General features: G+C 40.7%; 1 protein-coding gene across 1 annotated transcript in view; it reads left to right on the top strand.

Moving 5' to 3' along the window:
* The window catches only part of LOC132777893 (BAR/IMD domain-containing adapter protein 2-like), a 48,791-nt gene that overhangs the window by 8,740 nt on the left and 20,931 nt on the right, over positions 1-19,120 (top strand). Inside the window, exons 4-6 of the mRNA XM_060780426.2 lie at positions 7,193-7,254; positions 8,243-8,314; positions 10,732-10,869. Coding sequence (XP_060636409.2) covers positions 7,193-7,254; positions 8,243-8,314; positions 10,732-10,869 — 272 coding nt within the window. The remainder of the gene's footprint in view (positions 1-7,192; positions 7,255-8,242; positions 8,315-10,731; positions 10,870-19,120) is intronic.

The following is a 19,120-nucleotide window of genomic DNA, read 5'->3' as shown; positions in this document are numbered from 1 at the left end:
CCCAGTCTCTCTTCTCCTCCCTCCTTTTGTCATTTGCTGCAAACTCAGTCTGAAGGGCAAAAGTACTTTGCACTCAAGACAGCAAGGTGATGAATAGGGGAGGGAAAAATCTTGTCATTCCCAGTAGGTTGAGGCAAAAGCTAACTGCTTATGTATCCTTCTTCATTTTGCCCTCTTGACTACAGTCTTGTGTTCTTCAGCCACTGAGATCCCAACTTTCATCTATGAAATGTTAGAGCAGTGGTTCTCAACCTTCCTAATGCTGTGACCCTTTAATATAGTTCCCCATGTTGTGGTGACCCCCAACCATAAATTTTTGTTGTTATTTTTGTTGCTACTTGATAACTGTTATTTTGTGACTTATGAATCTTAATGTAAATATATGATATACAGGATATATTTTCATTCACTGGACGAAATTTGGCACAAATACCTCATACATCCAAATTTGAATAGTGGTGGGGTTGAAGGGGTTGATTTTGTCATTTGGGAGTTGTAGATGCTGGGATTTGTAGTTAACCTACAATCAAAGAGCATTTTGAACTTCACCAACAATGGAATTGGACCAAACTTGGTACACAGAAGTCCCATAACCAACAGGAAATACTGGAAGGGTTTGGTGGACATTGACCTTGAGTTTCGGATTTGTAGTTCACCTATATCCAAAGAGCACTGTGGACTCAAACAATGATGGAGGTGGACCGAACTTGGCACAAATATTTAATATGCCCAAATGTGAACACTGGTGGAGTTTAGGAAAAATAGACCATGACATTTGGGAGTTGTAGTTCACCTACATCCAGAGAGCCCTGTGCACTCAAGCAATTATGGATCTGGACCAAACTTGGCACAAATATTCAATATACCCAAATGTGAACACTGGTTGAGTTTGGGGGAAAGAGACCTTGACATTTGGGAGTTGTAGTTGCTGAGATTTATTGTTCACCTGTAATTAAAGAGCATTCTGAATCCCACCAATGATAGAATTGGACCAAACTTCCCACACAGAACCCCCATGACCAATAGAAAACATTGTGTTTTCTGATGGTCTTTGGTGACCCCTCTGATACCCCCCTCACGACCCCCCCCCATGGGTCCCAACCCCCAGGTTGAGAAACACTGTGTTAGAGCCTAACTAACTTATCACTGATTTTTTTTTTTTTTGAAAATTGAAATCTCCATAACTTTTTGGAAATTTTATGATCTTTGGAAAGGCATGATCTTGTTAGAAGTCATATCCTTTTGAAAAATGATGCCATAACCTCCTGGTAAAAGCATGATCTGTTAAGAGTCATAAACTTTTGGGAAAATGGCATTCATACAAGGCAGTTAGGTTTCTCAGCTGTTAAACTGATATCCTTTTTATTCCTATTTAAATACTGTAGTATTTATATTCCTGAGATGGTTTTAAAGCAACTTCTAATGTGAATATAAGTGATTTTAATGTTTGTATATATTTATGGTTTTATGTCCAGGCATTGAATGTTTGCCGTATATATGTTGTGCGGGGTGAGGAGGGCGGAATATAAATGTTTTAAATAAATAATAAAACATATCCCACCCTTCTCACCCCGCAGGGGACTCAGGGCAGATTACAATGCACATATACATGGCAAACATTCAATGCCATAGATATACAACATATATAGACAGACACAGAGGCAATTTAACATTCCAGGTTTCCGGCTTCATGAGGGTATGCTCGATTCCAGCCACAGGGGGAACTACCACTTCACCATCCACTTGTGACACCAAGTCCTTGATGAAGTACTTCCTCATTCTTACGCATGCTGCTGGAAGGTTTTATAGTGTTGTAAATTAGTCTCCCCACATAAAGCAATACCTAAATTTCCTACTTGACAGATGCAACTGTCTTTTGGGCTGCATAGGTCAACAGCAAGCTAGACTATTAATGGTCAGGAGTTTACTCTTACCTGGACTGGCTTCGAACTCATGACCTCTCAGTCAGTAATGGTATAATGCAGCTGGCTACTAACTAGCTGTGCCAAATATGTCTTTTAACTGTTTAGGACAAAAATATGCCAATGCACAAAACATTTATAGCAGAGTTTCAGAAGTATTCTTTGAAGTTGTCCAAAAACATCTACTCTCTTAAAATAGATTTGTCTTAAAATCATGCTCTCTAGAGACAAAAATAAGCAGACTTCTTTAAAAGTAACATAGTTGGTTTACTCACAAACTTCATGTGTTCAACTTCATGTATTCATCATACAAGTCCTTTGTATATCAACCCAGTTATAAATAGATTTGAAGTAGTTTCTCTGTGTAGATATTGTGACACAGGGCATCATTCTTAGAATCAACAGTCCATAATCTAAAGCATCTCTCGGTTTTGAGAGTCTAATAGTTTCTAAACATTCAGTTTCTACTGAAGTCTAAAGCATACAGTTACTATTGAAGTCTGAAGCAAACAGTTCCTGCTGGTGTCTGAAAGCAAAACTTTTTCTAAAACAGAGTCTGAGTCCTGAACAAGCCCAGTTCTGATCACATGTTCTGTAGCCCCTCCCAAAACAAAGAGTTAAAGAAAAACTGCAATCCAATATACACATTTACAATACAGTAAGCAATTATATACATAACAAATAACTAGTGGAGGTTTGAAGAAAGTTGCTATTTCCAAAAGAATTTACCTAAGAGAAATTATGGTCCTCAATACTGAGATTCCTGAACAATAACTGCCATTGCCCCTTAAATTGGTCATGTTTTAAGGCAGATGGGAGTTGCTATCTCTAGCAATATCTGACAAACCCACATTCTCAGCCCCAATTTTAGAAAAATGTTGAATGCAAATACATAATTGGAGGAAGAAAACTGCATGAAAACTTTTATAAGAAGCAGGTGAGAGAGTCTGAATTTCACATAACCACAAATGCATAATGGGTCTGACACAGATTCTGCTTGGATTCCTTTGGAATTGGTCAGTCATGTGGACAGACACTACTTGCGCAGTAATACTCATATGACTTGCTACTCTTGTTCACCCCTTCCTTTCTCTTTCTCAGTTTATAGATCCAGCAGAGTCAAGTTGTAAAATTGTTTTTTTGGGCTGTACAGTTTGAGGTTGCAGGTTTGCATGGTTGAATCCTTTCTCATAAGGAAAAAAATCCTTTTATATTAGGAGGAAAGTGTATGCCTAGGAGAAGGATTCAGGCTAATCTTCTAATTTGCATGTATTTTCGCTCATACAGGTTTAGTGGGCACTCCCTTACTTGTAGCCCAACATTATATTATCAAAGATAGCTCTATCATTTGATTATGATTATGTAATTTGTTTTAATTAGATCAAATTTGAAGTTTCTCTAGCAGAACCAGTAAATAGTCTCTGTTATAATTAGGATTCTCGAATTATTAAAGATATTTTAGTTCATTAGTCATCATTTTGTTAATCAGTTATATGTAAATAAATGCATTGCAAGATACTTCTTGGGATATTCAATCAACTTGAGATTTTTAAAGTTTAAGTTACTGTTGCTATTCTAAAGCCTTCGACAGTGTGGATTATAATAAATTATGGCAAGTTCTTGGTGGTATGAGGATACCAAGCCACCTTGTCTCTCTCCTGAGGAATCTGTATAACTACTAAGTAGCAACAATCAGAACATACCATGGAACAACTGACTGGTTCAAGATTGAGAAAGGCATATGGCAGGGCTGTCTACTCTCACCTTACCTATTCATCTTCTATGCGGAACACATCATGCAACATGCGGGGCTTGATGAATCCAAGTCTGGAGTTAAAATTGCTGGAAGAAACATTAACAACCTTAGATATGCAGATGATACCACTTTGATGGCTAAAAGCAAAGAGGAGCTGAGGAGCCTTCTAACCAAGGTGAAAGAAGAAAATGCAAAAGCTGGGTTGCAGTTAAACATCAAAAAACTAAGATTATTGCAAGCAGACTGACTGATAAGGCAAATAGAGGGAGAAAATGTGGAGGCAGTGACAGACTTTGTATTTCTAGGTGCAAAGATGACTGCAGACGTAGATTGCAGCCAGGATATCAGAAGACATTTACTTCTTGGGAGAAGAGCAAGGACCAATTTTGATAAAATTGTGAAGAGTAGAGACATTACACTGACAAGGTTAAAGCAATGGTGTTCCCTGTAGTAACCCATGGCTGTGAGAGCTGGACTATAAGGAAGGCTGGAAAAAGGAAGATAGACACTTTTGAACTGTGGTTTTGGAGGAAAATGCTGAGATTGCCTTGGCCCGCGAGAAGATCCAACCAGTCCATACTCCAGGAAATAAAGCCCGGCTGCTCATTGGAGGGAAGGATACTAGAGACAAAGTTGAAGTACTTTGGCCACATCATGAGGAGACAGCAAAGCCTAGAGAAGACAGTTATGCTGGGGAAGGTGGAGGGTAAAAGGAAGAGGGGCCGACCAAGGGCAAGGTGGATGGATGGTATCCTTGAAGTGACTGGCTTGACCTTAAAGGAGCTGGGGATGGTGAAGGCTGACAGGAAGCTCTGGCGTGGGCTGGTCCATGAGAGGTCACAAAGAGTCAGAAGCAACTGAATGAATAAATAACAGCAATAAGTTACTGCCTATTGTCAGAAGAAAATAGTGTTTGTTGATATATGTTATATTCCAAACTCAAATTGCTTTTAGAAGTTACAAAAACAACATTCAATGAAGCTCTGAAATTCACAGGTGCAGTCTCCCAACTTTTATTGGTCCATGTTGCAAGATCAGAATGAGGATTCACTCCAAAACAAATGTACCTTTAAATCGTAGATCCAGTTATTAAAAGTGGTCCATGATACTATTGATCAATTACTCATGCAGCAGAATGAGGTGATAAGAACCATGTGGATTGTACCATTATAAAATGTTTCTAGGGGCAATCAATTTCTGGATACTACTCCATGTAAAAGCAAAAATAATATAAAATAAATAATGGCAGGCAAAAAGAGATTTTAGGTCAGGAAATAATAAGTTCTGTAGAGCGCTGTGTTCCATATTGCATTTTGTTTTTATTTATGGAGGGCCTTTTATGTAGGGGAGCAAAAATAATTAATCACTCACATTCTGAAGTTGTATAGTCCCCTTTGCTGCTTCATTCCCCTATGCTTGGAGGCTTTAGTTTAGGAATGGCTAACCTAATTCTATAAGCCTCTGCTAGAGATCAGTATAGGCTTTTGGCAAACTAATCTGCCCCTCCCTTGGCAGCCCACTCTAAGGACATGCTACACTTTGAAAAACTTACTTCTTTCTAAGGACCCTTCCACACAGCCATATAACCCAGAATATTGAGGCAGATAGTCCACAATATCTACTTTGAAATGGATTATCTAAATCCACTCTGCCATATAATCCTATTCAATGTGCATTTTATACAGCTGTGTGGACTACCCAGAATTCCATAAACAGCATAGCTTGTGGTTTTGTCAGATGAGAGAGTCTGGTCATTGTAATGAAAATAATATTTTGAGGAGGGAAGGGAGAGAGGAAGGAAAGAAAGAAGGAAGGAAGAGAGATCAAATGAATATCCTGCCTGCTTAAACTAGCTTGTGACTTCCCCCTACCACAGTTTTATTATGTGTCATCAAGTGGTTTGCAATTTATGGCAACCCTAAGGCAAACTTATCACAGGGTTTTCTAATTTCTACCTGTCATAAAATACTTCCTTGTAACATAACTAAGGTTGGATCTACACTGCCATGTAATCCAGATTATCAAAGCAGATAATCCACATTATCTGCTTTGAACTGGGTATATGATTCTACTGCCATAAAATCCAGTTCAAAGCAGATAATCTGGATTTTATATAACAGTGTAGATGACACCTAAGGCTCTCCACCACTACATTAGAAGTTCATTCATCAGTGCCCAGTCTGTAATGTTTACTATAATGCTTATAGCACTAATAAGTGATTGTATCCATGGTGGCTGCTCTTAAATCTCCTTTAGGCAAGTAGTCAAGATATGTCTATGCAACCAACTCTTTGAATTGTGTTATGTTTTGTTTTGTTTGCAATTCTAAATTATTTCAAGATCTTTTTTTTAAAAAAATCACTTTATTCCCACAGGTTTTTAAAATGTGGTTTCATTCTCTAAATTGGCTTTAACTATATTGTAATGTGTCTTAGAGGCTCCTGTAACCAAAATATAGGCGAAATGTTGGCTAGATAAATATATTTTTAACATGGGAGAGGAGAAAGCTTTTGGTCATTCAGGGACCTTCCACACAGCCATATAACCCAGAATATCAAGGCATATAAGGAGCCTCCAGTGGCACAGTGGGTTAAAGTGCTGAGCTGCTGAACTTGCTGATCGAAAGGTCGCAGGTTCAAATCTGGGGAGCAGCGTGAGCTCCCGCTGTTAGCCTCAGCTTCTGCCAACCTAGCAGTTCGAAAACATGCAAATGTGAGTAGATCAATAAGTACCGCTCCAGCGGGAAGGTAATGGCACTCCATGAACTCATGCTGGCCACATGACCTTGGAGGTGTCTATGGACAATGCTGGCTCTTTGGCTTAGAAATGGAGATGAGCACTAACTCATCTCCATTGGAGACAACTGGACTTAAAGTCAAGGGAAAAACGTTACCTTTACTTATCAAGGCAGAATAACCCACAATATCTACTTTGAACTGGAATATCCGAGTCCACATTGCCATATATTCCAGTTCAAAGTACATATTGTGGGGTTGTATTCAGCAGTGTGGAAGGGGCCTCAGATATTGTGGACAAACCCCAAGTAGCATGGCCAGTAGTATAAGAGATTATAAGGAAAGTAGTGTCAAATATCTGGAAGAGAAAAGTTTCTTTATCCACGTTATAAGGCTGTTAGCATGGATTCTTGTTGTTTGAATTGTCCTTTCTTTTGGTAAGAATTTTTATATGTATGATCTCCATATGTTGCATCAATCTAATCACAGCAACATGTGTTAATTGTCTGTTGCATCTCCAAGACAGAAGCCACACGGTTTCACCCAAATTTCTATACAGGTTGGGAGTCCTTCTTCCCTGTCTGGGTATGGCAAGAATGTTCTTTCTAATTAAAAGCTGTTTGGGATTCCTTGGACAATTCCAGGGGAAAGGAATTAACCCAAAAGAAGATTACCATGGGACAGACAAAGTCAGGGAGGGGGTGTAGGGGGACAAAAGACCTTTTCATAGGCCAGGGAATGTTTCAGATGTTTTAACCTTCAGTCACCTTGGTCTGCAGGTGACACGTTGTTCCAGATGGCTGAGGTCCACCGGCAGATCCAAGTACAGCTGGAGGAGACGGTGAGTATTTGTAAATAAAGGGTCAATTAAACCTGCTGTTAGGTCTACCTAGATTAGACAAATGAAGCGCTTTAGATCAGTACTTCTCAACCTTCCTAATGCCGCGACCCCTTAATACAGTTCCTCATGTTGTCGTGACCCCCAACCAAAAAATTCATTTCATTGCTACTTCATAACTGTTATTTTTACTCCTGTTATGAATTGTAATGTAAATATCTGATATGCAGGATGTATTTTCATTCACTGGATCAAATTTGGTAGAAATTCCCAATATGCCCAAATTTGAATACTGGTGGGGTTGAGGGGATTGATTTTGTCGTTTGGGAGTTGTAGTTACTGGGATTTATAGTTAACCTACAATCAAAGAGCATTCTGAACCCCACTAACCAAACTTGGCACACAAAGCTCCCATGACCAATAGAAAATACTGGAAGGGTTTGTTGGGCATTGACCTTGACTTTTGAAGTTGTAGTTCACCTATATCCAGAGAGCACTGTGGACTCAAATAATGATAGATCTGGACCAAACTTGGCACAGATACTCAACATGGCCAAATGTGGACACTGGTGGAGTTTGGTGGAAATAGAGAGAGAGGCTGTCCAAACTCAGTGGAGGCGGGCTTTTGGTGGGAGGATTGCCATCTGTTTCCAAAAAGAAAGGGAAGGGAAGGCGGAAAGATCTTCAGCCTTCTCTGCCAAAGGGGTGTCTCAGACTATCTGAAATATATGTTTTATGATGGTCTTTGGTGACCCCTCTCAAAAAAACCCTTGTGACCCCCCAGGAGTACCGACCTCCAGGTTGAGACCTAGGATTTTCTTCCCCTTTGCTGCCCTAGATCAGAATTTCAAGCCCACCTTCCCTAATATCGTGCCATGCACCACAGCCGTTATCAGTTTCACCAAGCAATGAGAGGCAGGCTTTGGCACCAGCCTCCATTTCCTGGGTTCTCATCCTTTCCCTTCTTGCTTTTTCTGTCACCTGGTCCCAGCTGAAGCTTTTCCACTCGGAGTTGTTGTCCCAACTTGAACACAAACTGGAACTGGATATCAAGTATCTCATGGTGAGCGAATAATTAATCAGGACTTCTCTATCACATCAAGTTTCTCTTTCTGTCTTTTGCCATGCATGTTCATTTGTCTCATTTTCTCCTCATTCTCCCTGTGCAGTATTTTGCACAAAGCTAAATTTTTCATGATGTAAAGGTTTTCTTTGTAAAATGTGAAGATAATTACTTCTGAGTGTGTTCTGAGAGTACCTTTCCCTCGCCAGAAAATTATAACCCTGCTGCCACACTAAAAAAATATCCAAGTCCAAATAGTGTGACTTCTGTAGAATCATTTGCCCTGGAATCTGTTTTATTTGAAAGTTTAAAACTGCTTCCATGTCTGTTTTATTTTCATTTTGATTCCTTTTCACTATCCGTTTTGAAAGATATCCAAATTACCCACAATCAAGAGGCAGGATTCACACTTGAGTGCAGCAATGAGAGACATAAAACTTGGTTAAGACTTTTTTTCAACTTGAGTGATGAGTAATGCCCCTGTAATCTTATTTTTTTCTTTCACAACAATCTCCCAAAAGAAAGATGATGCTGAAAGCAAATCAGAACCTCTGAGCAAATAGAGGAGACAAAAGCCTACTTTTCTTCACAATGTCCATTCTCTGTCCATCCTCCACACCCTTGTGACCCCCTTTTTCCTGCTTAATTTGGGGATGCAAAAAAAAGGGATGGCAGCTGGGTACTTTTGTGACAACATACTAAATCGGTGGTTCTCAACCTGTGGGTCCCCAGGTGTTTTGGCTTCCAACTCCCAGAAATCCCAGCCAGTTTACCAGCTGTTAGGATTTCTGGAAGTTGAAGGCTAAAACATCTGGGGACCCACAGGTTGAGAACCACTGCTTTAAATGAAGATATGGGACCATGTAAAAAACCCAAACAAACACATATCCACAATCAGCTTCCCTCAAGGAGATAAGATTATGGTTTGATGAAAGGCAACCAAAATTCACCAAGAGAATGCAGGTTATCTGTTACAGGTTCAGTATCCCTTATCTGGAAGTCCAAAACCCCCAATACTTCAAAATTGTCTACATGGGTGACTGAATTGTGACACTTTTGTTTTCTGCTGGACATAAATTTTGTTTCATGTACACCATTATTATGTATAGAATTACCTTCAGGTAATTACATAGATGTATAAGGTTTACAGTATTTGAAGCATGAATGACTCTTGTGTTAAGACTTGGGTTCTATTTCTAAGATAGCTCATTATGTTGGTATACCCATATACAGCTATGCCAATATCCTACTAAATCCAATACACTGATGGTTCCAAGTATTTCAGCTAAGGGATATGCAACCTGTAATTATGGCATACTGCTTTGAGATGGTTTTCTATTGTGTCAACATAGAATCATAGAGTTGGAAGACACCTTGTGGGCCATCCAGTCCAACCCCCTGCCAAGAAGCAGGAAAATCGCATTCAAAGCACCCCTAACAGATGGCCATCCAGCCTCTGTTTAAAAGCCTCCAAAGAAGGAGCCTCCACCACAGTCCAGGGCAGAGCATTCCACTGCTGAGCAGCTCTCATAGTTAGGAAGTTCTTCCTAATGTTCAGGTGGAATCTCCTTTCCTGTAGTTTGAAGCCATTGTTCCATGTCCTGCTCTCCAGGGCAGCAGAAAACGAGCCTGCTCCCTCTACTCTATGACTTCCCCTCACATATTTATACATGGCCCTCATCATGTCTCCTCTGCCTTCTCTTCTGCAGGCTAAACACGCCCAGTTCTTTAAGCCACTCCTCAAAAGGTTCGTTCTCCAGTCCTTGATCGTTTTGAGTCACCCTTCTCTGGACACATTCCAGCTTAAGAATCAACATCTCCCTTCAATTTCAGTGCCCAGAATTGGACACAGTATTCCAGGTGTGGTCTGACCAAGGCAGAATAGAGGGGTAACATGACTTCCCTGGATCTAGACACTAGACTCCTATTTATGCAGGCCATAATCCCATTGGTTTTTTTAGCTGCCGTATGACATTGTTGGCTGATGTTTAACTTGTTGTCCACGAGGACTCCAAGATCTTTTTCACACGTACTGCTATTGAGCCAGGCGTCCCCCATTCTGTATCTTTGCAATTCATTTTTTCTGCCTAAGTGGAGTACATTTGTCCATCTCCTTGTTCACTGAGGAAGATCCCAAAATTGTCTAGAGTTCCAGCAAAGTCTGTGTTTTTATGTGGAACTAGACAAAGAGGATCCATAGAGCAAGAAAGGGGAAACTTTTGCTTTTCATATGTTTTGGGCTACAACTCCCATCATTCTTTATTATCCATGGCCATGTGGCTAACATTCTGGGAGAAGATGGTCAAAACATCTAGATGTCAAAGGTTCTTTATTCCTACCACAGAAGATCCTTTTTCATTATCTAGAGCTGGTCATGCTATCTGCTACCTCTTCCTTACCCATTCTCCACATTGTAGGCCACTCTGAAGAAATATCAAGGTGAACACCGTTCCAAAGCAGATTCCATTGAGAAATGCCAGACGGAGCTGAAGAAACTACGCAAAAAATGCCAGAACAGCAAAAACCCACAGAAATATGGTGATCGGGAGGTGCAGGTAAGATTGTTTGTGGAGGCATGGAAGAGTGAGGTCAGATCATACCCCATGATGGGAAATGCTTAAGCAAACAATGGGAACATTGCACACTCCCCCAGGGAAGAGTGTCACGTCCTGCCAGAAGCCGGATGTGTGGAATTCCAGGACAGGCTTTCAGGGCCGGAGATGGAACAACCAGGCGCTCCCTCTATAAACTGGGTGAGCTTATTTAGAAGATGTAGTGATAACAGGCAAAGCTGGGTTGGACAAAGGATATGTCTAGCCCAATGCCATCTACCCAGGCTGAAAACAGGGTCCAGGATATACATGGAATAAAGCCCGTGGACAAGCATTGAGCTGTATTCCTCTTCTTTCTCATACCAGTCTGATAGGACTGGGGAATCTCCATATTCTTCATCTGTATCTCTCTGGTAGATGAGGGATGGGCAGCATAGGACCTTCAAACTGCTGTTGAACTACATTTTGTTGAAGTCCAAGCCAATAAAGCCAGTGAATGAACAGAACTGCAGTGCAACAATATCTGGATAGCCACAAATTTTCCATCTCTGTAGTACAGGCATGGGCAAACTTCAGCCCTCTAGGTGTTTTGGACTTCAACTCCCAGAAATCCTAGCCATCTTACCAGCTGTTCGGCGTTTAAATCCAAAACACCTGGGGGGCCAGAGTTTGCTTATCCTTGCTGTAGTAGATACTCATTCAATAAATATATAGAAAGGAAGGGAAGATAATGGTTCAGTGGTATAGCATAAGCTTGGGTTACAAAAATTCCCCTGTCTGATTTGTACCATTTATACCAATCAATTTGGGAAAGATGTTTTTCTGAAACCTTGGAGAGCTGTTCTGATCTAGATGGGGTAGTGGTGTGACTCAATGTGGGACTTCCTTGCATTAGTTTTTACTGAATTTTTTCCTGGGATGGATGAACTGCAGGCTTAGGACTGTTTTTTTGTGACCTCCAGACATTTGCCATATTTTTTTTTCCATGTCAGGAACGACTTGAGAAACTGCAAGTCACTTCTGGTGTGAGAGAATTGGCCGTCTGCAAGGACGTTGCCCAGGGGATGCCTGAATGTTTTACCATCCTCTGGGAGGCTGCTCTCATGCCCCTGCATGAGAAGCTGTAGCTGACAGATGGGAGCTCACTCTACTCTCCAGATTCGAACCACTGACCTTTCGGTCAGCAATTCAACCGACACAAGGGTTTAACCCATTGCACCAGGGGTTTCATTTGCCACAAATGCCTTTTGGGGATATGGGAGTATTTTCACACATTTTGGGCTTCCTTGAGCCATTTTAGGCCTTGCAGACGCCTTACTTAAAACAGAAACTAATATGAAGTGACTTTCAGCTAATGTCCTGTTGTTAACATTGCCTTTCCTGCATCTAAAATCATTGGGGCAGGAAGAGGAGGCTAAAACATGGCAACGAAATTTTTGGAATTCGCAAGTATTTTAGCATACACTCAAACATGCATGCATACATACATACATACATACATACATACATTTCATACATATTTATTTAAATGCAGCAGGGGTCTGGTGGGAGAAATACAGCCCCCCAAGGTCTTCTAGAAGACTAATGCAGGCCTCTAGTTTCACACAACTGATCATCCCTTGCTTGGATGCTGCCACCAATAAAATTAATACCCTGGTGCTACTTTAACTGTTTCCCTTGTAACATGTAGATAGAGGCTGGGAAAATTATCTTTCTCAATTACTGCTCCCAGAATCCCCCAGAATTTCTTCAATATACAATAATTATTCTAAGTTCTCTATTCAAAATTACTTACCCTTTGGGTTTTTCCCAAGGAAGCAAATTATATGAAACAGAGACAGGTAAGTATATAACACTATGACATAATAGCCTAAAAGAAGTACAGTAGAGTCTCGCTTATCCAACATAAACGGGCTGGCAGAACATTGGATAAGCAAAAATGTTGGATAATAAGGAGGGATTAAAGAAAAGTCCATTAAACATCAAATTATGTTATTATTTTACAAATTAAGCACCAAAACTTCATGTTTTACAACAAATCAACAGAAAAAGCAGTTCAATACATGGTAACGTTATGTAGTAATTACTGTACTTACAAATTTAGCACCAAAACATTGCAATGTATTGAAATAGCAGTGGATCTGGGTGGGAGGCAGGCTTTGTTGGATAATACAGAACATGGGATGAGGGAAGGATAAGTAAGACTTTACTGTATTGCTAGTGGAGGGAGGGGGGGATCTTTTGATGGAGGTATCATTTTGGCAGTAACCCTGTATTTCTCTCAATGTGGGCACGGATAGACGTTCAATAGTTACTGAGCAAAGCATGAAGAGATGAGACTAAATCCAATGAATCTTACCTAAAATAGATCTCTTGAAATGAATGGGATCTATTTTAACTGTTTCCCTTGTAACATGTGTAGATAGAGGCTGGGAAAATTATCTTTCTCAATTACTGTTCCCAGAAGGACTGACATTGGACATAGTGCATGGTTTGCGCATGCAAATAAGCGATCCTAGCTGACTCATCACAGTTGGTATATTTATGTCACCCAACAACAGCTTTGATATAGAGTGCCATTTGCACATTTGTCTGGGAAGCATCAAGAGGCAAATAATCACATTTTATATGCATGAATAGGCAAGCTCATGTTTGAATCTTGTGGAAATGTATCTTTCAGCTCTTTAGCCAAGTACAATAGATAGATGCAAAATATAACAACCTGGTCAGCATATATTGATTTTTTTAGAACAAGTAATCATTAGGAGGGGCTGTTTTTATTTGGCACTGAAAAAACAGATTTGTGGGCTCTTGAAGCAAAAATGTCAGAAAAAGAATTTATTGGCAATGGAGATTTTTTTTATGTTCTCTGGTGGAGGATATTGACGGCTGGGCCTGATCGGGGCCTAGACATGTCTGGTGAGACACTTCGCTGCCTGAGATTAAGGAGCAAATCATTCTTCCACACCCTAAACCGAGATGCATAATACCTAAGACCAGTTGGGTTAATTTGGCGCCTAGGGCACTGCCTCCTTTCCTTCTGCGTAACAGTAAAAATCCAGCAGTAATAAATTAAACCAACAATTTGCAGCCTTGTCATGACCCCCAGAATTAGTTGCCTAAGGAGACTGCGTCTCTCTGACTCATAGCAGGGTTGGGCCAGGGTCTGATGAAATAGCTGGGTACAGTATCTCCATCAGTGCTAGCCAAATTCTGATCATGGAGAGTACAGGCAGTCTCCAAGTTACGAATAAAATAGGTTCTGCAAGTTTGATCTTATGTTGAATGTGTATGTATGTTGGAAAAGGTACATTTTTAAGTTTAACTCCAGCCAAATATATACAAGCTTTGGATAGCATAGAGAAGGGCTAATAACCATGTGATATTTGTATTGCTGTCTGTGCCCCTATTCAGAAGATTTCACTTCACTTTCTGTCCTTGAAATAATTGGATTTTGAAAAATTTGGATTGTTGTGGAAACAAGGATTGATGAGAAAGCTTCAGTGGAGATGCCTTTCCCCCCTGATAATAACTCTTCCAGGAGTAGATTTCCCTTCCTAAGAGTAGATTTCACTTACTTCCTGTTGTGTTACCCTCATTCTTAACTATGAGTCGTTTGTAAGTCAGATGCTTGTAACTCGTATTTGAGTGCTTTACTCATAAAGTGCTAAACATAAGGATGGAATCACAGAATCTTAGAGTTGGAAGAGACCTCATGGGCCATCCAGTCCAATCCCCTGCCAAGAAGCAGGAAAGGATTGTCAATTAAGATTGGAAGCAGAAATGCCTCAGATTCTTCAGTTGTAACCACTAGGATTAACCAAAGTGTCATCGAAGGCTTTCATGGCCGGAATCACTGGGTTGCTGTGAGTTTTCCGGGTTGTATGGTCATGTTCCAGAAACATTCTTTCCTGACATTTTGCCCACCTCTGAGGATGCTTGCCATAGATTTATTTATTTGTTTATGTACGACATTTCTACCTACCTTTCTATACCCCGGAGGGAACTCAAGGCGGCTTACACATAGGCAACTATTTGATGCCATAAAATAATGTACACTTAAAATAAACATTTAAGTAGACAATATCTTCACAATTAATCGTGCAATCCTCAAGCATAATCCGGGCCATTCCAATAGTCATTGCACATCATTCCATATCTATCTATTCCATGAGTTCTCGAAAGGCTTGGTCGCAGAGCCACGTTTTCACTTTCATACGGATGTGGGCAAAATGTCAGGAGAGAATGCTTCTGGAACATGGCCATACAGCCTGGAAAACCCAATAACCAAAGTGTCTAGATTAGAGCATGGCATTCTTGTATTTTGGATTGCAATTCTCAAATCTCATAGAGATTCCATCTGAACATTAGGAAGAACTTCCTGACTGTGAGAGCCGTTCAGCAGTGGAACTCTCTGCCCCGGAGTGTGGTGGAGGCTCCTTCTTTGGAAGGAGGCTGGATGGCCATCTGTTGGGGGTGCTTTGAATGCAATTTTCCTGCTTCTTGGCAGGGGGTTGGACTGGATGGCCCATGAGGTCTCTTCCAACTCTATGATTCTATGATTCTATATTTGGATGTGGTAACCATGCTGGTAGACACACTCAGTGGCAGTTTCTGGAACTTATATACATAGATGTTTGTATATGTATATGGTGTATATGTTTTTCCTCAAGCTCCAGAACGTCTCTCTTCCTTTAGGGATGCGACTGCTTAATGCCATGTATAGCCAAAAGGATTTATTTTCTGCAGGGAAGAGTGACAGTTGCATTGCTCACCCCACAAGCGGTGTTTTCTCCCCACAAAGGTTGCTGGCTGCTCTGTACGGACACCGTCTGGGTGCTGGGATTGGGGTCACTAAGAAGTTTATGTCTTTAAAAGGTTTAACATTCTTTGGCCATTTGGTGCCTGGAGAGGTAATCTCTAGAGAGAGGGGCCACCTCCAATCGCTCGGAGAAAAATGCACGCACAGCCTGACCCATGTACAGACTTCTTATGCATACCATACGTTCACACATAAACAAATAGATATCCTGTTTGTGCAAAGGCATTTACACATGCCAGGTGCTCATATGCACTGATCCGCAGCACATAATTGTACAAATTCAGGGCGTTTTAATTGCACACTCGTTGATACCTGCAAACTTTACAGACAAAAGTGTTTTTTTTAAATAACCTTTATTCAGAAATAATAGGGGAAATAGAAACAAACAATATATAAGACCAATATTACATCTAATACAAGTAAAATTAAAACAATCATTCCTAACCCAGAACATGCCTACCTTAATAAACATAGACTAATCAGTTTATTAATCTGTACGCACTTTGTGTATCATTGACTGTTGAGCTATTTGGATCTTTGGGCTCTAGTAAAGCTTTGATGATGATGATGATGAATAGACATATACAAAAAACTACAAACTCTTATTTAAACATCACACTTGCTGAATTTCACTCTTTGCTATCCTATTCCTTTTAAATAACACTATATTTTCACACTTCTACTTTTAATAACATTCCTCTAATTCAGAGCTTTCCAAACTGTGTGTTGCAACACGTTAGTGTGTAGGTGTGTCACACAAAAGTAATGAGAAATGACAAAAATCTTGGAAATGCATGTGATTATCTTACAAATCATATAGAATTATAGAGTCGGAAGAGGCCTCATGGGCTATCCAGTCCTACCCCCTGGCCAGAAGTAGGAAAATCGCATTCAAAGCACCCTTGACAGATGGCCATCCAGCCTCTGTATAAAAGCCTCCAAAGAAGGAGCCTCCACCACACTGCTCCCTACTTTCTGTGACTTCCCCACATATATTTATATATGGCCTTCATCATGTCTCCTCTCAGCCTTCTCTTCTTCAGATTAAACATGCCCAGCTCTTTAAGCCACTCCTCATAGGGCTTGTTCTACAGACCCATGATCATTTAGTCGCCCTCCTATGGACACATTCCAGCATCTCCCTTAAACATATTTTTAAAATATATGCATGAAAAGTACATCACAGGATATGTTGTGTCCCCATACATTTTGTCATTGCGATTTATGTTTGTTCCGGTATCTTATTATTATATTTATATGTACCCCACTTTTTCTCTCCACAAGGAGACTCAAAGTGACTTACATTGAAAGCATTTCAGTACAATTGAAAATCTAGAAGGGGTTGATTTAACCTCCAGTTTGCTATTCGAACTGAATGACTGTGTTGCGAAGTGACACCTGTCTCAAAAGCATGCCGCCAAAATGAAATGTTTGAAAAGTTCTGCTCTAATTCAGAATTCCAGTCCTTCAAATTTACCCCCATTGTGGTTGTAAAGAAAAGGGAGAAAGAAGTCCCAATATTTCCTGAAGTTGGTTGAAGATTTTTCCTTGGTCAGTCTTGTCAGGAAAGGTTTTTAAAACAATGTAGCCACATGCCTAGAAAGAAAAGCTTGCAAATGCATAGAGCAGTGTTTCTCAACCTTCCAAATGCCGAGACCCCTTAATACAATTCCTCATGTTATGGTGAATCCCAACCATAACATTATTTTCGTTGGTACTTCGTAACTGTAATTTTGCTACTGTTATGAAACGTAATGTAAATATTTGATATGCAGGATGACTTTTCATTCACTGGACCAAATTTGGCACAAATACCCAATAATCCCAAATTTGAATACTGGTGGGGTTGGGGATGGTGGTGATTGATTTTGTCATTTGTGAGTTGTAGTTGTTTGGATTTATAGTTCACCCACAATCAAAGAGGATTGCGAACTCCACCAATGATAAAATTGAACGAGAATTCTGAACTCCACCAATGATGGAATTGAACTAAACTTGGTACACAGAACTCCCATGACCAACAGAAAATACTGGAAGGGTTTGGTGGGCATTGACCTTAAGTTTGGGAGTTGTAGTTCACGTACATGCAGAGAGCACTGTGGATTCAAACAGTGGTGGATGTTGACCAAACTTGGCACAAATACTCAATACGCCCAAATGTGAACACTGGTGGAGTTTGGGGGAAATAGACCTTGACATTTGGGAGTTGTAGTTGCTGGGATTTATAGTTCACTTACAATCAAAGAGCATTCTGAACCCCACCAATGATGAAACTGAACCAAACCTGGCACGCAGAACGTCCATGACCAAAAGAAACAACTGGAAGGGTTTGGTGGGCATTGAACTTGAGTTTTAGAGTTATAGTTCAGCTACATCCAGAGAGCACTGTGGACTCAGACAATTATGGATCTGGACCAAACTTGGCATGAATACTCAATATGCCCAAATGTGAACACTGGTGGAGTTTGGGGGAAATAGACCTTGACATTTGGGAGTTGTAGTTGCTGGGATTTATAGTTCACTTACAATCAAAGAGTATTCTGAACTCCACCAATGATGGAATTGAACTGAGTTTCCCACATAGAACCCCCATGACCAACAGAAAATACTGTGTTTTCTGATGGTCTTTGGCGATCCCTGTGACACCCTCTCGTGACATCCCCCTGGGGGTCTTGACCCCCAGATTGAGAAACGCTCACATAGGGGGAGAGATGCTGTGTTTTGGGATACTACACCAGGCATGAGCAAACTTGGACCTTCCAGGTGTTTTGGACTTCAACTCCCACAATTCCTAACAATTCCTTTGGAAAGGGCCTGAAGCTGTTAGGACTTGTGGGAGTTGAAGTCCAAAACACCTGGAGGGACCAAGTTTGCCCATGCCTGTACTACACCAATGTGAGTGTCCAGTGTCATGCCAAAGACAAATGGCACATGGGCATTGTTTCATATCTCATGCCTTCTTTGCATTTCCACGCTTTTGCTCACTTTGGTTCAAAGCTCTGCTTCCCCTGTTTACCATTCCTGGCCTCCCCACCTCCTTCTACCCTCATTTTGTGAATCCTGGTTGCAGTGAAACTGGCATTTGGCTCAGGGAAGGCCCCTTTTGTCAACCTTGTTGCTGGGGCAACCATTACTTCAGGATCAAGGCCTGCTTAGGCTGGAGGCCGCCAGGAAGGGAAAGGGGTGTTAGAGCTAACCCTTCATCTTCTGGATCCTATGAAGTTGCCCCCTTAACCCTCCCGGTAGTCCTTTTTGACAGAGAGATCAAAGAAGTGCCTCTTCCTCATCTCTTAAAGTTACCCTAGAGCACTTACCCCCACACTTTTTTTTGGAAACTGGACATCTCCAAAACCTTATGATTTTTGGAAAGGCATGGCCTTGTTAGAAGTCACAACTTTTCTGAAAAAATGATGCCATTACCTTTTTTTGGGA

This window comes from Anolis sagrei, chromosome 6 (genome assembly GCF_037176765.1).
Source record: "Anolis sagrei isolate rAnoSag1 chromosome 6, rAnoSag1.mat, whole genome shotgun sequence".
Lineage (NCBI taxonomy): Eukaryota > Metazoa > Chordata > Lepidosauria > Squamata > Dactyloidae > Anolis > Anolis sagrei.
Note: the sequence above shows the minus strand (reverse complement) of the source record. Positions and strands in the feature narration are given on the sequence as shown.